The sequence below is a fragment of the Osmerus eperlanus genome, chromosome 11, assembly GCF_963692335.1.
Source record: "Osmerus eperlanus chromosome 11, fOsmEpe2.1, whole genome shotgun sequence".
NCBI lineage: Eukaryota > Metazoa > Chordata > Actinopteri > Osmeriformes > Osmeridae > Osmerus > Osmerus eperlanus.
This window is the reverse complement of record NC_085028.1, coordinates 323448-346215: the sequence shown is the minus strand read 5'-3', so window position 1 is coordinate 346215 and position 22768 is coordinate 323448. Positions and strand designations below refer to the sequence as shown.

The 22768-nt window shown below is 47.9% G+C and overlaps 1 protein-coding gene, 1 long non-coding RNA gene and 3 other non-coding genes across 5 annotated transcripts; all 5 read right to left on the bottom strand.

Moving 5' to 3' along the window:
- Nucleotides 1-3247: 3247 nt before the first annotated feature.
- Nucleotides 3248-4650, bottom strand: LOC134029305 (uncharacterized). Its single transcript, XM_062473390.1, has 4 exons — nucleotides 4129-4650; nucleotides 3761-3974; nucleotides 3300-3574; nucleotides 3248-3268 (listed from the first exon to the last, which is right to left on the bottom strand). The coding sequence occupies exons 1-4, from the start codon at nucleotides 4648-4650 to the stop codon at nucleotides 3248-3250; spliced, it is 1032 nt and encodes a 343-aa protein (XP_062329374.1).
- Nucleotides 4651-5484: 834 nt separating this feature from the next.
- LOC134029609 (uncharacterized) lies at nucleotides 5485-7005 on the bottom strand. The gene is made up of 3 exons (XR_009931654.1): nucleotides 6919-7005; nucleotides 6047-6255; nucleotides 5485-5856 (listed from the first exon to the last, which is right to left on the bottom strand). It is a non-coding gene; the product is annotated as an uncharacterized LOC134029609 (long non-coding RNA).
- A 4944-nt stretch (nucleotides 7006-11949) lies between these two features.
- trnas-gcu (transfer RNA serine (anticodon GCU)) lies at nucleotides 11950-12031 on the bottom strand. Its single transcript has one exon. It is a non-coding gene; the product is annotated as a tRNA-Ser (tRNA).
- Nucleotides 12032-14119: 2088 nt separating this feature from the next.
- Nucleotides 14120-14201, bottom strand: trnas-gcu (transfer RNA serine (anticodon GCU)). The gene has a single exon. It is a non-coding gene; the product is annotated as a tRNA-Ser (tRNA).
- Nucleotides 14202-20937: 6736 nt separating this feature from the next.
- On the bottom strand, nucleotides 20938-21019 carry trnas-gcu (transfer RNA serine (anticodon GCU)). Its single transcript has one exon. It is a non-coding gene; the product is annotated as a tRNA-Ser (tRNA).
- Between the last annotated feature and the right edge of the window lie 1749 nt (nucleotides 21020-22768).

Genomic DNA, 22768 nt, shown 5'->3' with positions numbered 1-22768 from the left:
ACATCTATTTTTTTTTATTGAATTTTTTAGAACACAGAAATGAAAAACTTAACTATATACAATACTTAACTATTTACACATAACTATTATATACAGTATTTATTTATACATTTTCCTTTATTTCCCACTGGCAAGACTGGTCAACTGGTCCTTCCACTCTGCCAGGGTGAGTCCTGAGGCTGGACAGTACCACCGCCCCTTCAGCTGGGTGTGACCCGTACTTTTGTTTTTCCCCTGCCCACACTGCTTGCAAATGTACTGGTAGGTATCCCTGAACTTCTTGCGTGGAGGTTCACCCCTAGCCATCAGCTCCTCGTTCTCCTGGGCAGCTTTTTTCTGTCTCCACGTACGTTGCCTTGGCTGAACAGAGGTGCCAGGTGGTGGAGGGGCCAGGTACAGTGGATGGTCAGCAGGTGGCTGGAAGGGGGGAGGTGGCTGGAAGGGGGGAGGTGGCTGGAAGGGGAGAGGTGGCTGGAAGGGGGGAGGTGGCTGGTACGAAGGCCAGGCAGGAGATGGTGGTGGTGGCAGGTAATCCTGCTGGTACGAAGGCCAGGCAGGAGATGGTGGTGGTGGCAGGTAATCCTGCTGGTACGAGGGCCAGGCAGGAGATGGTGGTGGTGGCATGTAATCCTGCTGGTACGAGTCCCAGGCAGGAGATGGTGGTGGTGGCAGGTGACCCTGCTGGTACGAGGCCCAGGCAGGAGATGGGGGTGGTGGCAGGTTACCATGCTCATACGAGGCTGAGCCAGCAGAACCAGGCCATACGTATGACCCAGGCTGGTAGTGCTGTGCCAAGGCAGAACGAACACTGTGCCGAGGGCGTATCACTGCCTCACCCTCCCGGTTCTCTGGCTCCTCAAACACCATAGCCTCATGCCCATGCTGCACAGGAGCAGCCGGAAGAGTCTGGGCTTCAGGGAGTGAGTCCTTGGCCAGTTCAAACCGTTTGGGGAGTATGGTGCCCTGCAGCAGCATGTCCCTGTCCTTCCTCTTATCCCTCCTAAGCAGCCTAAAAGACAAAAATGCATACAGTAGCTTCAGTTAGTTCTTTTATACATAGTAGCCTATCCTCCTATGTTTAGTATTTTCTAACAAGCAAGCAGTTGAAGGTTTTTCTTGCAGTTTAATAATATAATAATATAATGTCATTGTATAGGAAAGGTGCACACGTAAAAAACAAGACTCACCAAGAAGAGATTGTTGTGTTGTTTACTGGTATCAGAACCACGTTGGTCTTCTCCAGAACAACCCTGCTGTCCTCCAGCAGCTGTTTAAGATGGCTGTAGGCCACCACAATGGACTGTGGGATGGGCAGAGTTCTACTCCTTGTGTCCTTGGGCCTGTTTGGTGCTTGCTGAAACTCTTTTAAAAGTCTCAGGCAAACACATTCGCTGACCCTGTGGACTTCGGGGTCCTGGGCTGCCTGCCCGTGAGTCATGAACAGTCTGTGGGAAAGAAGGATGATATGGTCCGGACTTTAAACAAGGCTGTAAACTAAAAAAAATAATAATAGCAACAACCTGTCACCTGTGAACAGCCCAATTTACCCCCCACAAACTAATATAATCACAAAATAATTTTTTCAATCCTGGTTTGACGCAGTACAGCCTTCTGATTCAATGATTTGTAATGAACCAAAATGATGAAGAATTGTGTCAAATCACCTCTCTGCCGCCTGCTGTCCAGGAGCAGAGCCACTCGGCTTCCTGGGCGCTCTCCAAGGTCTTCTTCCTCGCTTTCTGGCCGAACCTCAAAGGTTCCTTGTCCATAGCAGGGAGAGCCATGTAAAGATGGACTATGTCAGCCTCCTCTTTTGATGACAAGGCAGTGATGGTTCGGTTCAGGCCAAGAAGGTAGGCTGCCAGGTCATCAACCGCATCCCAGCCCAAGACACCTCTGGAATCACATCGGCTATTCTAAAAAGTGATAATCATGAAAAAAACACATGTAAATGAATGTGTCAATTTCTTTGAACTATTTGAGCAATGTTGACCTTTTTTCTCTCTCCATAAAATGTAATACTTGACGTTTTACTTGACAAACGTATGATACTTGTGGCATATCATTAGCGAACTTGTTACATATCTTGTTTTTGAGAAAGGTGTTACATTACCTGGTCTGATGTGCTGTCTTGTGTGTCGTCTTCCTCCACAATGATGTCCTCATCCATGGATCTGGGTCCACTGTCACCCTCCAGTGTCACCTGGGCCTCCACGGCACATATTGGAGGATCAGGATCACCTACCCTAAGGTCAGCTACCTGGCACACCGTGACGTCAGGTTCACCCCCGTCGTCCTCGAGCTCCTCTGTGGGGATCTCTGGCAGCTGCTGTGGAACCAGCAGGTCGCCTCTATTGGACTGGGCCAACAGGTACTCCACAGCAATGCGCTCGCCTGTAACACATAGTGTTTAAACACATAGTTAAAGAAGAGGAAAGGACACAAACACAGACACAGACACATCTCCTACATGTAGAGCCCGATCTTCACTCCCACGTCCTCTGAGGAGGGGTGGAGGTGGCAGAGAAAAGAAAAGTGGGAGAGGAAGTAATACTCAAATGCTCAGTGCTGATCTGAGAGCTATCTTACCAGTAGGTTTTCCAGGTGGGGTGGTTAGTGGGTGATCATTCTGGAACCAGAGAACAACCAAGGACCCGCTGGCTCATGCTGTTTAGGTGAGACATCAAGCGAACATCAAATGTCCTCAGGGTTGATGCCCCCACCACAGCTACAGCTTCCTTTGCCCGGTTCATGTTCCACCTCGATACCCCCTCCAGCATGTACATTTGTGTGTGCAATGCATTGCATCGAAAGCCTAAGAAAAAAAATACTCAGGTTAGGTCAACCATTATTATGAAGTCAATACATATTAACACCTATTAAATACAAAGTGACAATTACATTGTTATTTGAATAATTCAAGTGCATACTATGTCATAACACAGACTTTTTTTTAAGATAAGCATACGGCAAGTTAACATTTTGAATTTACCTGGAACAAAAGCACACTGGTGGCGGTGAAAACTCTCGAGGGAGGAGGACCCCCTCCCACACCTGAGGACGTCAAGGACTTTGCCACCCTTCTGCAGTGTCCCTGTCTTTGTGTACAACTCCACCCCTGCAGGGTCCTGGATGCACTCCAGGTGCTTCTGCTGCACCTCCCACACATGGTGCATGCTGTCAGGGTTCACTAGACGCAGCCCCGTGGTGTCAGTCAGCTCCCACATCGATTCGAGCAGCCCCGAAATCATGACCCGGATTTCCTCCACTGCACGGGTCCTCTGCCTGCAGTGCTTTGCCATTTCACCAGTGCTGATACTGGCCAAGAGCAGTGCCTCAGTGGGAGCATTTCCGCCATGGCTGCTCTTCCACTCCCCTTTCTTGGCCTCCTTAAGCCGTTGCACATCCTCCTGATCCCACTCAAAGATACAGGCGGAAAGTTTGGAGCAAAAGGTACCGTAGAGAGGGTGGTGCTCAGTAGTGAGGCCGCAGTTAAACCTTCGCATGAAGTGGAAGACGTCTAAACGGACGACAAACTTCCATGGTCGAAAGAGTCTCAGCACTGACGACACACCTGTGAAAGACAAACATTGATTATTACAGACGTGATCATCTATTTTTTGGGCAATTACATTACATTGTTAGTTTATAGATTACTATCACCATTTTTCTCTTTTTTTAACATCATAATTAACTTTAGTTAATTACATACTGTCATCTGCAATGTATATTTCATAAAGTAACAATTTCAGCATCCCACCTGACTGGCTGCAGCAGTCCCGGTCAACATAGATAGCCTCAGGCTCAGCTTGTCCAGCATTCTCATAACGTGTGACGATGCCCTGGCACAACTCTTCCAGCCCTGCACCTTCACCTGTCGTCAGAACACTGTTCAGAACCTGGCCAAGCTCGTTGCCGATGTTGGACATCCATGCAGCGGTGTCCCCTATACTGCCAGCCAGCTTCTTGGTGATCTCAAAAACAAACAAAAACAGAACGTTCTAAAAAAAACTCTACAAACTTACTAAAATTAATACTATTTCATCATTAGGATGATAAAGTAAACTATTTATATCCATTCCAATTGGTTAACATCAGAGTAAATAAAATTAATGCTAAAACCCTCACCTTCTTTGTAGAGTCCATCTTCAGAATTCTACCATAGGTAGAGGTGATCACCCCCTTCATCTCTTCCAGGTGGCTGAGGATGTCGTTGGAGTGGACCGTCTCAAACCACTGGGCAAGTGGAAGGGGCCTGAAGGGTGGAGGAGGAAGATGGACAGCTGCAGAAGAGACGAAGGTAGCCATCTTCAAATGAAGCTCACAGTCAGACAGGTAGCGGATGGTCTGACGTGCCCACTCCTCGCTGTGTGCTTCCTCTACTGCAGACTGGAGGTAGGAGGAACTGTTCCCACTGGTCCTTGGCTTCAGGAAAGTCATACACTTCCTATCCAGGGCTAGCTGTGTAGTGAGGACAGCGGGAAACAGGCTCCTATGTGCCACATCCAGTTGAGCAAGGATTTCCTGGCTCCATGGGCAGACCGGCAGCATACACTTGCTGCAACGTGGATAGTCCCCTCCCACAAGGTAGTAGCGGGTATCCACATCTATCACCTCCCTCACCTTCGGGTAGATCCCTGAGTGGTGCATTTTCCGGTCACACCGCGTGCATTTCAGAGGAATCCCCCACATCCTCATTGGTGCCCAGAGGAACATCCTCTGCCGGAAGTGCCACCCGGGCTCGGGAGGAGACGGTTTGTGCTGCAGTGGTGGATGAAACCTGCACGCCTCCATTTTCTGCCTCAGCTGACCTGTAGGCTCATAGAGGACCTTGGCAATCCACACCCGATCTGCTGGCTGTATAACCTTTTTGAATTGATTGGGGAGAAAAGCTTCCCAATCAATGGAAGCTGGCCTAAGTGGAGTTTGAGGAGTGTGGCGTGGCGTGCTGGAGCAACCTGTTGGAGGAGGGAGCAGAGATGTAGTTGTCGGCGGAGATGGTGTGGGCTGTAGAGATGGTGTGGCCGTTAGCCGTGGAGATGGTGTGGGCTGCGGAGATGGTGTGGTCCACGGAGATGGCGTGGCCGTTAGCCGTGGAGATGGTGTGGGCCTTAGAGATGGTGTGGGCCTTGGAGATGGTGTGGGCCTTGGAGATGGTGTGGGCCCTGGAGATTGTGTGGGCCGCGGAGATGGTGTGGGCCGCGGAGATGGTGTGGGCCATGGAGATGGTGTGGGCCCTGGAGATGGTGTGGGCCCTGGAGATGGTGTGGGCCGCGGAGATGGTGTGGGCCCTGGAGATGGTGTGGCCCCTGGAGATGGTGTGGGCCGCGGAGATGGTGTGGGCCGCGGAGATGGTGTGGCCGTTAGCCGCGGAGATGGTGTTGGCCGTGGGGATGGTGTGGTGGAGCTACCTGTTGAAGTTGGCGATGGAGGTTGAGCCAACCAGGATAAATAATGGAACTGTTCTATATGCTCCAACAGGCCAACAGAACCTTGGACCTTGGCCCCACAGGTGTCACATGTCTCCTCTACATGGCGGTCAGAAAGGTGCATGGAGAATTTTTCTGCCTTCACAACCTGATTGCACTGACAGCACTTTACTGTTCTGTCTGCACTGGTGCCTCCGCCTGCCTGCCTTGAGCCTCCACCTGCCTCATAGGAGCCTCCACCTGCCTGACTGGAGCCTTCTCCTGCCTGACTGGAGCCTTCTCCTGCCTGACTGGAGCCTTCTCCTGCCTGACTGGAGCCTTCACCTGCCTCACAAAAGCCTTCTCCTGCCTGCCTGGAGCCTCCACCTGCCTGCCTGGAGCCTCCACCTGCCTCATAGGAGCCTCCACCTGCCTCTGATGCATCTGACTGAAGGGGGGAGGCAGGATTTCAAGTACAAAAGAGGCTCATGCTACTTGTAATAAATAATTTCACCAATGATCCTACACTGTTAGTTTTATCCAAATTTGTGCACATAGGGTATGATCCATCAAATAATCGACTTCATGCTACAGCAACTTATCATCACTTAAATGAAATAAATCATCATATAACCTACCTTATGGAACCCACAAGAGCATTTTAGGTGTCTCCCGAACAGATCCACCTTACTCTTGCTCTGCAGCGGGCAAGCATCTATACACTCCAGGGCTCTTTTCCATTTCTTACCACCGGGCCTTTTGCCTGTGGAAAACTGGTAGCTGCCCTGGGCATACTTTTGGCAGATGTCTCTCCAGTATGAGTCTGGCTTCCCCGTCTTGGTCATATCTGCAAACATGAGCATGATGATGACATGATGATTCTCAATCAATTTAGCATAGATGTACAGTCACGACTGTACATCTATGCTAAATTGATTGAGCCATAGTTTAGTTTGCATAGCCATAGTTTGCTCTGGCTATGGTACAGTAATACCAGGTCCATACCATTTTATAAAATTAATACTTCCATAGAATAATATGCTTGTACTCCAACACGTCAACTTAATTTTGTTATCTCAACAACCTGGTCAAAGTATCATCAATGTAGTCATATTTTGTACTTCTGAGGTCAAATTAAAATCAGCGGAAAAGTTGCATCTCACAGAGGGGACTGTACTATGGGGGGCAGCGAGTCTACATCGACAATTTAAATACCAGGACCGACATAAAAACATGTACATTCAAATCGTACGTCCATAGAATAATTTGCCTGTACATATCGATATTGGTTTTTTTGTTACGCTGACAAAGACCAAGTAACTACCAAGTAATTACTAAGTAATTTAGCATTGATGTATCTACTGTCTACTGTACGCGTACTGTACCACTACGTTCAGCGGATAAGTTACAGACAATAAGAATACGTTTATCGAGACAGTTAGTCTACATCGGTCAATCACCATAATTCAGAAATACATGTCGCTTATACATATAATTTGCATTTACATACCTATTTTTCTGTTGTTCTTTTCTTTTGTACGTCTTAAGAAAAAGTTCTGTGCAGTACTGGCTCTTTCACTCAGCGCGCTGATTTGTAGTCTTCTGCAGTTTTACGAGTTTTTCGAACTCACGCGTGCAGAGCACAATGGATTAGCAGTCCATCGCCTTAACCACTCCGCCACCTCGTCATTTACAGCACTGGGCCCACGGTGGTGAAAGAACCTTCCATTTCACAAAACATGGAGAAAAGCAGGTGACGACAGGCACAATTGTGAAAAGGAATATAGTCAGGAGCTGAGGAAGGAATCAAACAGTTGCTGGAAAGGCAGTGGTGGAGGGGGGCTCTAAATAGGAGCAGTAAGGGACAGAAGAATTTTAATTGACAAAGGTGGACATGTCATGACGATAACTTGCCAACGAAGTTGAGATTCGAACTCACGCGTGCAGAGCACAATGGATCAGCAGTCCATTGCCTTTACCACTCTGCCATCTCGTCATTTACAGCACTGGGCCCACGGTGGTGAAAGAACCTTCCATTTCACAAAACATGGAGACAAGCAGGTGACGACAGGCACAATTGTGAAAAGGAATATAGTCAGGAGCTGAGGAAGGAATCAAAGAGTTGCTGGAAAGGCAGTGGTGGAGGGGGGCTCTAAATAGGAGCAGTAAGGGACAGAAGAATTTTAATTGACAAAGGTGGACATGTCATGACGATAACTTGCCAACGAAGTTGAGATTCGAACTCACGCGTGCAGAGCACAATGGATCAGCAGTCCATTGCCTTTACCACTCTGCCACCTCGTCATTTACAGCACTGGGCCCACGGTGGTGAAAGAACCTTCCATTTCACAAAACATGGAGACAAGCAGGTGACGACAGGCACAATTGTGAAAAGGAATATTGTCATGAGCTGAGGAAGGAATCAAAGAGTTTCTGGAAAGGCAGTGGTGGAGGGGGGCACTAAATAGGAGCAGTAAGGGACAGAAGAATTTTAATTGACAAAGGTGGACATGTCATGACGATAACTTGCCAACGAAGTTGAGATTCGAACTCACGCGTGCTGAGCACAATGGATTAGCAGTCCATTGCCTTTACCACTCGGCCACCTCGTCATTTATAGCACTGGTCCCACGGTGGTGAAAGAACCTTCCATTTCACAAAACATGGAGAAAAGCAGGTGACGACAGGCACAATTGTGAAAAGGAATATAGTCAGGAGCTGAGGAAGGAATCAAAGAGTTGCTGGAAAGGCAGTGGTGGAGGGGGGCACTAAATAGGAGCAGTAAGGGACAGAAGAACTTCAATTGACAAAGGTGGACATGTCATGACTATAACTTGCCGACGAGGATGAGATTCGAACTCACGCGTGCAGAGCACAATGGATTAGCAGTGCATCGCCTTAACCACTCGGCCACCTCGTCATTTACAGCACTGGGCCCACGGTGGTGAAAGAACCTTCCATTTCACAAAACATGGAGAAAAGCAGGTGACGACAGGCACAATTGTGAAAAGGAATATAGTCAGGAGCTGAGGAAGGAATCAAAGAGTTGCTGGAAAGGCAGTGGTGTAGGGGGGCTCTAAATAGGAGCAGTAAGGGACATAAGAATTTTAATTGACAAAGGTGGACATGTCATGACGATAACTTGCCAACGAAGTTGAGATTCGAACTCACGCGTGCGGAGCACAATGGATTAGCAGTCCATTGCCTTTACCACTCGGCCACCTCGTCATTTACAGCACTGGTCCCACGGTGGTGAAAGAACCTTCCATTTCACAAAACATGGAGAAAAGCAGGTGACGACAGGCACAATTGTGAAAAGGAATATAGTCAGGAGCTGAGGAAGGAATCAAAGAGTTGCTGGAAAGGCAGTGGTGGAGGGGGGCACTAAATAGGAGCAGTAAGGGACAGAAGAATTTCAATTGACAAAGGTAGACATGTCATAAAGATAACTTGCCTAAGAGGATGAGATTCGAACTCACGCGTGCAGAGCACAATGGATTAGCAGTCCATCGCCTTAACCACTCCGCCACCTCGTCATTTACAGCACTGGGCCCACGGTGGTGAAAGAACCTTCCATTTCACAAAACATGGAGAAAAGCAGGTGACGACAGGCACAATTGTGAAAAGGAATATAGTCAGGAGCTGAGGAAGGAATCAAAGAGTTGCTGGAAAGGCAGTGGTGGAGGGGGGCTCTAAATAGGAGCAGTAAGGGACAGAAGAATTTTAATTGACAAAGGTGGACATGTCATGACGATAACTTGCCAACGAAGTTGAGATTCGAACTCACGCGTGCAGAGCACAATGGATCAGCAGTCCATTGCCTTTACCACTCTGCCACCTCGTCATTTACAGCACTGGGCCCACGGTGGTGAAAGAACCTTCCATTTCACAAAACATGGAGACAAGCAGGTGACGACAGGCACAATTGTGAAAAGGAATATTGTCATGAGCTGAGGAAGGAATCAAAGAGTTTCTGGAAAGGCAGTGGTGGAGGGGGGCACTAAATAGGAGCAGTAAGGGACAGAAGAATTTTAATTGACAAAGGTGGACATGTCATGACGATAACTTGCCAACGAAGTTGAGATTCGAACTCACGCGTGCTGAGCACAATGGATTAGCAGTCCATTGCCTTTACCACTCGGCCACCTCGTCATTTATAGCACTGGTCCCACGGTGGTGAAAGAACCTTCCATTTCACAAAACATGGAGAAAAGCAGGTGACGACAGGCACAATTGTGAAAAGGAATATAGTCAGGAGCTGAGGAAGGAATCAAAGAGTTGCTGGAAAGGCAGTGGTGGAGGGGGGCACTAAATAGGAGCAGTAAGGGACAGAAGAACTTCAATTGACAAAGGTGGACATGTCATGACTATAACTTGCCGACGAGGATGAGATTCGAACTCACGCGTGCAGAGCACAATGGATTAGCAGTGCATCGCCTTAACCACTCGGCCACCTCGTCATTTACAGCACTGGGCCCACGGTGGTGAAAGAACCTTCCATTTCACAAAACATGGAGAAAAGCAGGTGACGACAGGCACAATTGTGAAAAGGAATATAGTCAGGAGCTGAGGAAGGAATCAAAGAGTTGCTGGAAAGGCAGTGGTGGAGGGGGGCTCTAAATAGGAGCAGTAAGGGACATAAGAATTTTAATTGACAAAGGTGGACATGTCATGACGATAACTTGCCAACGAAGTTGAGATTCGAACTCACGCGTGCAGAGCACAATGGATTAGCAGTCCATTGCCTTTACCACTCGGCCACCTCGTCATTTACAGCACTGGTCCAACGGTGGTGAAAGAACCTTCCATTTCACAAAACATGGAGAAAAGCAGGTGACGACAGGCACAATTGTGAAAAGGAATATAGTCAGGAGCTGAGGAAGGAATCAAAGAGTTGCTGGAAAGGCAGTGGTGGAGGGGGGCACTAAATAGGAGCAGTAAGGGACAGAAGAATTTCAATTGACAAAGGTGGACATGTCATAAAGATAACTTGCCTAAGAGGATGAGATTCGAACTCACGCGTGCAGAGCACAATGGATTAGCAGTCCATCGCCTTAACCACTCCGCCACCTCGTCATTTACAGCACTGGGCCCACGGTGGTGAAAGAACCTTCCATTTCACAAAACATGGAGAAAAGCAGGTGACGACAGGCACAATTGTGAAAAGGAATATAGTCAGGAGCTGAGGAAGGAATCAAAGAGTTGCTGGAAAGGCAGTGGTGGAGGGGGGCTCTAAATAGGAGCAGTAAGGGACAGAAGAATTTTAATTGACAAAGGTGGACATGTCATGACGATAACTTGCCAACGAAGTTGAGATTCGAACTCACGCGTGCAGAGATCAATGGATCAGCAGTCCATTGCCTTTACCACTCTGCCACCTCGTCATTTACAGCACTGGGCCCACGGTGGTGAAAGAACCTTCCATTTCACAAAACATGGAGACAAGCAGGTGACGACAGGCACAATTGTGAAAAGGAATATAGTCATGAGCTGAGGAAGGAATCAAAGAGTTTCTGGAAAGGCAGTGGTGGAGGGGGGCACTAAATAGGAGCAGTAAGGGACAGAAGAATTTTAATTGACAAAGGTGGACATGTCATGACGATAACTTGCCAACGAAGTTGAGATTCGAACTCACGCGTGCGGAGCACAATGGATTAGCAGTCCATTGCCTTTACCACTCGGCCACCTCGTCATTTACAGCACTGGTCCCACGGTGGTGAAAGAACCTTCCATTTCACAAAACATGGAGAAAAGCAGGTGACGACAGGCACAATTGTGAAAAGGAATATAGTCAGGAGCTGAGGAAGGAATCAAAGAGTTGCTGGAAAGGCAGTGGTGGAGGGGGGCACTAAATAGGAGCAGTAAGGGACAGAAGAATTTCAATTGACAAAGGTGGACATGTCATAAAGATAACATGCCTAAGAGGATGAGATTCGAACTCACGCGTGCAGAGCACAATGGATTAGCAGTCCATCCCCTTAACCACTCCGCCACCTCGTCATTTACAGCACTGGGCCCACGGTGGTGAAAGAACCTTCCATTTCACAAAACATGGAGAAAAGCAGGTGACGACAGGCACAATTGTGAAAAGGAATATAGTCAGGAGCTGAGGAAGGAATCAAAGAGTTGCTGGAAAGGCAGTGGTGGAGGGGGGCACTAAACAGGAGCAGTAAGGGTTGAGGGACAGAAGAATTTAAATTGACAAAGGTGGACATGTCATGACTATAACTTGCCGACGAGGATGAGAGTCGAAGTCACGCGTGCAGAGCACAATGGATTAGCAGTCCATCGCCTTAACCACTCGGCCACCTCGTCATTTACAGCACTGGGCCCACGGTGGTGAAAGAACCTTCCATTTCACAAAACATGGAGAAAAGCAGGTGACGACAGGCACAATTGTGAAAAGGAATATAGTCAGGAGCTGAGGAAGGAATCAAAGAGTTGCTGGAAAGGCAGTGGTGGAGGGGGGCACTAAATAGGAGCAGTAAGGGACAGAAGAATTTCAATTGACAAAGGTGGACATGTCATGACGATAACTTGCCGACGAGGATGAGAGTCGAACTCACGCGTGCAGAGCACAATGGATTAGCAGTCCATCGCCTTAACCACTCGGCCACCTCGTCATTTACAGCACTGGGCCCACGGTGGTGAAAGAACCTTCCATTTCACAAAACATGGAGAAAAGCAGGTGACGACAGGCACAATTGTGAAAAGGAATATAGTCAGGAGCTGAGGAAGGAATCAAAGAGTTGCTGGAAAGAAAGTGGTGGAGGGGGGCACTAAATAGGAGCAGTAAGGGTTGAGGGACAGAAGAATTTCAATTGACAAAGGTGGACATGTCATGACTATAACTTGCCGACGAGGATGAGATTCGAACTCACGCGTGCAGAGCACAATGTATTAGCAGTCCATCGCCTTAAAAACTCGGCCACCTCGTCATTTACAGCACTGGGCCCACGGTGGTGAAAGAACCTTCCATTTCACAAAACATGGAGAAAAGCAGGTGACGACAGGCACAATTGTGAAAAGGAATATAGTCAGGAGCTGAGGAAGGAATCAAAGAGTTGCTGGAAAGGCAGTGGTGGAGGGGGGCACTAAATAGGAGCAGTAAGGGACAGAAGAATTTCAATTGACAAAGGTGGACATGTCATAAAGATAACTTGCCTAAGAGGATGAGATTCGAACTCACGCGTGCAGAGCACAATGGATTAGCAGTCCATCGCCTTAACCACTCCGCCACCTCGTCATTTACAGCACTGGGCCCACGGTGGTGAAAGAACCTTCCATTTCACAAAACATGGAGAAAAGCAGGTGACGACAGGCACAATTGTGAAAAGGAATATAGTCAGGAGCTGAGGAAGGAATCAAAGAGTTGCTGGAAAGGCAGTGGTGGAGGGGGGCTCTAAATAGGAGCAGTAAGGGACAGAAGAATTTTAATTGACAAAGGTGGACATGTCATGACGATAACTTGCCAACGAAGTTGAGATTCGAACTCACGCGTGCAGAGATCAATGGATCAGCAGTCCATTGCCTTTACCACTCTGCCACCTCGTCATTTACAGCACTGGGCCCACGGTGGTGAAAGAACCTTCCATTTCACAAAACATGGAGACAAGCAGGTGACGACAGGCACAATTGTGAAAAGGAATATAGTCATGAGCTGAGGAAGGAATCAAAGAGTTTCTGGAAAGGCAGTGGTGGAGGGGGGCACTAAATAGGAGCAGTAAGGGACAGAAGAATTTTAATTGACAAAGGTGGACATGTCATGACGATAACTTGCCAACGAAGTTGAGATTCGAACTCACGCGTGCGGAGCACAATGGATTAGCAGTCCATTGCCTTTACCACTCGGCCACCTCGTCATTTACAGCACTGGTCCCACGGTGGTGAAAGAACCTTCCATTTCACAAAACATGGAGAAAAGCAGGTGACGACAGGCACAATTGTGAAAAGGAATATAGTCAGGAGCTGAGGAAGGAATCAAAGAGTTGCTGGAAAGGCAGTGGTGGAGGGGGGCACTAAATAGGAGCAGTAAGGGACAGAAGAATTTCAATTGACAAAGGTGGACATGTCATAAAGATAACATGCCTAAGAGGATGAGATTCGAACTCACGCGTGCAGAGCACAATGGATTAGCAGTCCATCCCCTTAACCACTCCGCCACCTCGTCATTTACAGCACTGGGCCCACGGTGGTGAAAGAACCTTCCATTTCACAAAACATGGAGAAAAGCAGGTGACGACAGGCACAATTGTGAAAAGGAATATAGTCAGGAGCTGAGGAAGGAATCAAAGAGTTGCTGGAAAGGCAGTGGTGGAGGGGGGCACTAAACAGGAGCAGTAAGGGTTGAGGGACAGAAGAATTTAAATTGACAAAGGTGGACATGTCATGACGATAACTTGCCGACGAGGATGAGAGTCGAAGTCACGCGTGCAGAGCACAATGGATTAGCAGTCCATCGCCTTAACCACTCGGCCACCTCGTCATTTACAGCACTGGGCCCACGGTGGTGAAAGAACCTTCCATTTCACAAAACATGGAGAAAAGCAGGTGACGACAGGCACAATTGTGAAAAGGAATATAGTCAGGAGCTGAGGAAGGAATCAAAGAGTTGCTGGAAAGGCAGTGGTGGAGGGGGGCACTAAATAGGAGCAGTAAGGGACAGAAGAATTTCAATTGACAAAGGTGGACATGTCATGACGATAACTTGCCGACGAGGATGAGAGTCGAACTCACGCGTGCAGAGCACAATGGATTAGCAGTCCATCGCCTTAACCACTCGGCCACCTCGTCATTTACAGCACTGGGCCCACGGTGGTGAAAGAACCTTCCATTTCACAAAACATGGAGAAAAGCAGGTGACGACAGGCACAATTGTGAAAAGGAATATAGTCAGGAGCTGAGGAAGGAATCAAAGAGTTGCTGGAAAGAAAGTGGTGGAGGGGGGCACTAAATAGGAGCAGTAAGGGTTGAGGGACAGAAGAATTTCAATTGACAAAGGTGGACATGTCATGACTATAACTTGCCGACGAGGATGAGATTCGAACTCACGCGTGCAGAGCACAATGTATTAGCAGTCCATCGCCTTAAAAACTCGGCCACCTCGTCATTTACAGCACTGGGCCCACGGTGGTGAAAGAACCTTCCATTTCACAAAACATGGAGAAAAGCAGGTGACGACAGGCACAATTGTGAAAAGGAATATAGTCAGGAGCTGAGGAAGGAATCAAAGAGTTGCTGGAAAGGCAGTGGTGGAGGGGGGCTCTAAATAGGAGCAGTAAGGGACAGAAGAATTTTAATTGACAAAGGTGGACATGTCATGACGATAACTTGCCAACGAAGTTGAGATTCGAACTCACGCGTGCAGAGCACAATGGATCAGCAGTCCATTGCCTTTACCACTCTGCCACCTCGTCATTTACAGCACTGGGCCCACGGTGGTGAAAGAACCTTCCATTTCACAAAACATGGAGACAAGCAGGTGACGACAGGCACAATTGTGAAAAGGAATATTGTCATGAGCTGAGGAAGGAATCAAAGAGTTTCTGGAAAGGCAGTGGTGGAGGGGGGCACTAAATAGGAGCAGTAAGGGACAGAAGAATTTTAATTGACAAAGGTGGACATGTCATGACGATAACTTGCCAACGAAGTTGAGATTCGAACTCACGCGTGCTGAGCACAATGGATTAGCAGTCCATTGCCTTTACCACTCGGCCACCTCGTCATTTATAGCACTGGTCCCACGGTGGTGAAAGAACCTTCCATTTCACAAAACATGGAGAAAAGCAGGTGACGACAGGCACAATTGTGAAAAGGAATATAGTCAGGAGCTGAGGAAGGAATCAAAGAGTTGCTGGAAAGGCAGTGGTGGAGGGGGGCACTAAATAGGAGCAGTAAGGGACAGAAGAACTTCAATTGACAAAGGTGGACATGTCATGACTATAACTTGCCGACGAGGATGAGATTCGAACTCACGCGTGCAGAGCACAATGGATTAGCAGTGCATCGCCTTAACCACTCGGCCACCTCGTCATTTACAGCACTGGGCCCACGGTGGTGAAAGAACCTTCCATTTCACAAAACATGGAGAAAAGCAGGTGACGACAGGCACAATTGTGAAAAGGAATATAGTCAGGAGCTGAGGAAGGAATCAAAGAGTTGCTGGAAAGGCAGTGGTGGAGGGGGGCTCTAAATAGGAGCAGTAAGGGACATAAGAATTTTAATTGACAAAGGTGGACATGTCATGACGATAACTTGCCAACGAAGTTGAGATTCGAACTCACGCGTGCGGAGCACAATGGATTAGCAGTCCATTGCCTTTACCACTCGGCCACCTCGTCATTTACAGCACTGGTCCCACGGTGGTGAAAGAACCTTCCATTTCACAAAACATGGAGAAAAGCAGGTGACGACAGGCACAATTGTGAAAAGGAATATAGTCAGGAGCTGAGGAAGGAATCAAAGAGTTGCTGGAAAGGCAGTGGTGGAGGGGGGCACTAAATAGGAGCAGTAAGGGACAGAAGAATTTCAATTGACAAAGGTGGACATGTCATAAAGATAACTTGCCTAAGAGGATGAGATTCGAACTCACGCGTGCAGAGCACAATGGATTAGCAGTCCATCGCCTTAACCACTCCGCCACCTCGTCATTTACAGCACTGGGCCCACGGTGGTGAAAGAACCTTCCATTTCACAAAACATGGAGAAAAGCAGGTGACGACAGGCACAATTGTGAAAAGGAATATAGTCAGGAGCTGAGGAAGGAATCAAAGAGTTGCTGGAAAGGCAGTGGTGGAGGGGGGCTCTAAATAGGAGCAGTAAGGGACAGAAGAATTTTAATTGACAAAGGTGGACATGTCATGACGATAACTTGCCAACGAAGTTGAGATTCGAACTCACGCGTGCAGAGCACAATGGATCAGCAGTCCATTGCCTTTACCACTCTGCCACCTCGTCATTTACAGCACTGGGCCCACGGTGGTGAAAGAACCTTCCATTTCACAAAACATGGAGACAAGCAGGTGACGACAGGCACAATTGTGAAAAGGAATATAGTCATGAGCTGAGGAAGGAATCAAAGAGTTTCTGGAAAGGCAGTGGTGGAGGGGGGCACTAAATAGGAGCAGTAAGGGACAGAAGAATTTTAATTGACAAAGGTGGACATGTCATGACGATAACTTGCCAACAAAGTTGAGATTCGAACTCACGCGTGCGGAGCACAATGGATTAGCAGTCCATTGCCTTTACCACTCGGCCACCTCGTCATTTACAGCACTGGTCCCACGGTGGTGAAAGAACCTTCCATTTCACAAAACATGGAGAAAAGCAGGTGACGACAGGCACAATTGTGAAAAGGAATATAGTCAGGAGCTGAGGAAGGAATCAAAGAGTTGCTGGAAAGGCAGTGGTGGAGGGGGGCACTAAATAGGAGCAGTAAGGGACAGAAGAATTTCAATTGACAAAGGTGGACATGTCATAAAGATAACATGCCTAAGAGGATGAGATTCGAACTCACGCGTGCAGAGCACAATGGATTAGCAGTCCATCGCCTTAACCACTCGGCCACCTCGTCATTTACAGCACTGGGCCCACGGTGGTGAAAGAACCTTCCATTTCACAAAACATGGAGAAAAGCAGGTGACGACAGGCACAATTGTGAAAAGGAATATAGTCAGGAGCTGAGGAAGGAATCAAAGAGTTGCTGGAAAGAAAGTGGTGGAGGGGGGCACTAAATAGGAGCAGTAAGGGTTGAGGGACAGAAGAATTTCAATTGACAAAGGTGGACATGTCATGACTATAACTTGCCGACGAGGATGAGATTCGAACTCACGCGTGCAGAGCACAATGTATTAGCAGTCCATCGCCTTAAAAACTCGGCCACCTCGTCATTTACAGCACTGGGCCCACGGTGGTGAAAGAACCTTGCATTTCACAAAACATGGAGAAAAGCAGGTGACGACAGGCACAATTGTGAAAAGGAATATAGTCAGGAGCTGAGGAAGGAATCAAAGAGTTGCTGGAAAGGCAGTGGTGGAGGGGGGCACTAAATAGGAGCAGTAAGGGACAGAAGAATTTCAATTGACAAAGGTGGACATGTCATGACGATAACTTGCCGACGAGGATGAGAGTCGAAGTCACGCGTGCAGAGCACAATGGATTAGCAGTCCATCGCCTTAACCACTCGGCCACCTCGTCATTTACAGCACTGGGCCCACGGTGGTGAAAGAACCTTCCATTTCACAAAACATGGAGACAAGCAGGTGACGACAGGCACAATTGTGAAAAGGAATATAGTCATGAGCAGAGGAAGGAATCAAAGAGTTTCTGGAAAGTCAGTGGTGGAGGGGGGCACTAAATAGGAGCAGTAAGGGTTGAGGGACAGAATAATTTTAATTGACAAAGGTGGACATGTCATGACGATAACTTGCCAACGAAGTTGAGATTCGAACTCACGCATGCAGAGCACAATGGATTAGCAGTCCATTGCCTTTACCACTCGGCCACCTCGTCATTTACAGCACTGGTCCCACGGTGGTGAAAGAACCTTCCATTTCACAAAACATGGAGAAAAGCAGGTGACGACAGGCACAATTGTGAAAAGGAATATAGTCAGGAGCTGAGGAAGGAATCAAAGAGTTGCTGGAAAGGCAGTGGTGGAGGGGGGCACTAAATAGGAGCAGTAAGGGACAGAAGAATTTCAATTGACAAAGGTGGACATGTCATAAAGATAACTTGCCTAAGAGGATGAGATTCGAACTCACGCGTGCAGAGCACAATGGATTAGCAGTCCATCGCCTTAACCACTCCGCCACCTCGTCATTTACAGCACTGGGCCCACGGTGGTGAAAGAACCTTCCATTTCACAAAACATGGAGAAAAGCAGGTGACGACAGGCACAATTGTGAAAAGGAATATAGTCAGGAGCTGAGGAAGCAATCAAAGAGTTGCTGGAAAGGCAGTGGTGGAGGGGGGCTCTAAATAGGAGCAGTAAGGGACAGAAGAATTTTAATTGACAAAGGTGGACATGTCATGACGATAACTTGCCAACGAAGTTGAGATTCGAACTCACGCGTGCAGAGCACAATGGATCAGCAGTCCATTGCCTTTACCACTCTGCCACCTCGTCATTTACAGCACTGGGCCCACGGTGGTGAAAGAACCTTCCATTTCACAAAACATGGAGACAAGCAGGTGACGACAGGCATAATTGTGAAAAGGAATATAGTCATGAGCTGAGGAAGGAATCAAAGAGTTTCTGGAAAGGCAGTGGTGGAGGGGGGCACTAAATAGGAGCAGTAAGGGACAGAAGAATTTTAATTGACAAAGGTGGACATGTCATGACGATAACTTGCCAACAAAGTTGAGATTCGAACTCACGCGTGCGGAGCACAATGGATTAGCAGTCCATTGCCTTTACCACTCGGCCACCTCGTCATTTACAGCACTGGTCCCACGGTGGTGAAAGAACCTTCCATTTCACAAAACATGGAGAAAAGCAGGTGACGACAGGCACAATTGTGAAAAGGAATATAGTCAGGAGCTGAGGAAGGAATCAAAGAGTTGCTGGAAAGGCAGTGGTGGAGGGGGGCACTAAATAGGAGCAGTAAGGGACAGAAGAATTTCAATTGACAAAGGTGGACATGTCATAAAGATAACATGCCTAAGAGGATGAGATTCGAACTCACGCGTGCAGAGCACAATGGATTAGCAGTCCATCGCCTTAACCACTCGGCCACCTCGTCATTTACAGCACTGGGCCCACGGTGGTGAAAGAACCTTCCATTTCACAAAACATGGAGAAAAGCAGGTGACGACAGGCACAATTGTGAAAAGGAATATAGTCAGGAGCTGAGGAAGGAATCAAAGAGTTGCTGGAAAGAAAGTGGTGGAGGGGGGCACTAAATAGGAGCAGTAAGGGTTGAGGGACAGAAGAATTTCAATTGACAAAGGTGGACATGTCATGACTATAACTTGCCGACGAGGATGAGATTCGAACTCACGCGTGCAGAGCACAATGTATTAGCAGTCCATCGCCTTAAAAACTCGGCCACCTCGTCATTTACAGCACTGGGCCCACGGTGGTGAAAGAACCTTCCATTTCACAAAACATGGAGAAAAGCAGGTGACGACAGGCACAATTGTGAAAAGGAATATAGTCAGGAGCTGAGGAAGGAATCAAAGAGTTGCTGGAAAGGCAGTGGTGGAGGGGGGCACTAAATAGGAGCAGTAAGGGACAGAAGAATTTCAATTGACAAAGGTGGACATGTCATGACGATAACTTGCCGACGAGGATGAGAGTCGAAGTCACGCGTGCAGAGCACAATGGATTAGCAGTCCATCGCCTTAACCACTCGGCCACCTCGTCATTTACAGCACTGGGCCCACGGTGGTGAAAGAACCTTCCATTTCACAAAACATGGAGACAAGCAGGTGACGACAGGCACAATTGTGAAAAGGAATATAGTCATGAGCAGAGGAAGGAATCAAAGAGTTTCTGGAAAGTCAGTGGTGGAGGGGGGCACTAAATAGGAGCAGTAAGGGTTGAGGGACAGAATAATTTTAATTGACAAAGGTGGACATGTCATGACGATAACTTGCCAACGAAGTTGAGATTCGAACTCACGCATGCAGAGCACAATGGATTAGCAGTCCATTGCCTTTACCACTCGGCCACCTCGTCATTTACAGCACTGGTCCCACCGTGGTGAAAGAACCTTCCATTTCACAAAACATGGAGAAAAGCAGGTGACGACAGGCACAATTGTGAAAAGGAATATAGTCAGGAGCTGAGGAAGGAATCAAAGAGTTGCTGGAAAGGCAGTGGTGGAGGGGGGCACTAAATAGGAGCAGTAAGGGACAGAAGAATTTCAATTGACAAAGGTGGACATGTCATAAAGATAACATGCCTAAGAGGATGAGATTCGAACTCACGCGTGCAGAGCACAATGGATTAGCAGTCCATCGCCTTAACCACTCGGCCACCTCGTCATTTACAGCACTGGGCCCACGGTGGTGAAAGAACCTTCCATTTCACAAAACATGGAGAAAAGCAGGTGACGACAGGCACAATTGTGAAAAGGAATATAGTCAGGAGCTGAGGAAGGAATCAAAGAGTTGCTGGAAAGGCAGTGGTGGAGGGGGGCACTAAATAGGAGCAGTAAGGGTTGAGGGACAGAAGAATTTCAATTGACAAAGGTGGACATGTCATGACGATAACTTGCCGACGAGGATGAGAGTCGAACTCACGCGTGCAGAGCACAATGGATTAGCAGTCCATCGCCTTAACCACTCAGCCACCTCGTCATTTACAGCACTGGGCCCACGGTGGTGAAAGAACCTTCCATTTCACAAAACATGGAGAAAAGCAGGTGACGACAGGCACAATTGTGAAAAGGAATATAGTCAGGAGCTGAGGAAGGAATCAAAGAGTTTCTGGAAAGGCAGTGGTGGAGGGGGGCACTAAATAGGAGCAGTAAGGGACAGAAGAATTTCAATTGACAAATGTGGACATGTCATGACGATAACTTGCTGACGAGGATGAGAGTCGAACTCACGCGTGCAGAGCACAATGGATTAGCAGTCCATCGCCTTAACCACTCGGCCACCTCGTCATTTACAGCAATGGGCCCACGGTGGTGAAAGAACCTTCCATTTCACAAAACATGGAGAAAAGCAGGTGACGACAGGCACAATTGTGAAAAGGAATATAGTCAGGAGCTGAGGAAGGAATCAAAGAGTTGCTGGAAAGGCAGTGGTGGAGGGGGGCACTAAATAGGAGCAGTAAGGGTTGAGGGACAGAAGAATTTCAATTGACAAAGGTGGACATGTCATAAAGATAACTTGCCGACGAGGATGAGATTCGAACTCACGCGTGCAGAGCACAATGGATTAGCAGTCCATCGCCTTAAACACTCGGCCACCTCGTCATTTACAGCACTGGGCCCACGGTGGTGAAAGAACCTTCCATTTCACAAAACATGGAGAAAAGCAGGTGACGACAGGCACAATTGTGAAAAGGAATATAGTCAGGAGCTGAGGAAGGAATCAAAGAGTTTCTGGAAAGGCAGTGGTGGAGGGGGGCACTAAATAGGAGCAGTAAGGGACAGAAGAATTTCAATTGACAAAGGTGGACATGTCATAAAGATAACTTCCCGACAAGGATGAGATTTGAACTCACGCGTGCAGAGCACAATGGATTAGCAGTCCATCGCCTTAACCACTCTGCCACCTCGTCATTTACAGCACTGGGCCCACGGTGGTGAAAGAACCTTCCATTTCACAAAACATGGAGAAAAGCAGGTGACGACAGGCACAATTGTGAAAAGGAATATAGTCAGGAGCTGAGGAAGGAATCAAAGAGTTGCTGGAAAGGCAGTGGTGGAGGGGGGCACTAAATGGGAGCAGTAAGGGTTAAGGGACAGAAGAATTTCAATTGACAAAGGTGGACATGTCATGACTATAACTTGCCGACGAGGATGAGATTCGAACTCACGCGTCCAGAGCACAATGGATTAGCAGTCCATCGCCTTAACCACTCGGCCACCTCGTCATTTACAGCACTGGGCCCACGGTGGTGAAAGAACCTTCCATTTCACAAAACATGGAGAAAAGCAGGTGACGACAGGCACAATTGTGAAAAGGAATATAGTCAGGAGCTGAGGAAGGAATCAAAGAGTTGCTGGAAAGGCAGTGGTGGAGGGGGGCACTAAATAGGAGCAGTAAGGGACAGAAGAATTTCAATTGACAAAGGTGGACATGTCATGACGATAACTTGCCGACGAGGATGAGAGTCGAACTCACGCGTACAGAGCACAATGGATTAGCAGTCCATCGCCTTAACCACTCGGCCACCTCGTCATTTACAGCACTGGGCCCACGGTGGTGAAAGAACCTTCCATTTCACAAAACATGGAGAAAAGCAGGTGACGACAGGCACAATTGTGAAAAGGAATATAGTCAGGAGCTGAGGAAGGAATCAAAGAGTTTCTGGAAAGGCAGTGGTGGAGGGGGGCACTAAATAGGAGCAGTAAGGGACAGAAGAATTTCAATTGACAAAGGTGGACATGTCATGACTATAACTTGCCGACGAGGATGAGATTCGAACTCACGCGTCCAGAGCACAATGGATTAGCAGTCCATCGCCTTAACCACTCGGCCACCTCGTCATTCACAGCACTGGGCCCACGGTGGTGAAAGAACCTTCCATTTCACAAAACATGGAGAAAAGCAGGTGACGACAGGCACAATTGTGAAAAGGAATATAGTCAGGAGCTGAGGAAGGAATCAAAGAGTTGCTGGAAAGGCAGTGGTGGAGGGGGGCACTAAATAGGAGCAGTAAGGGACAGAAGAATTTCAATTGA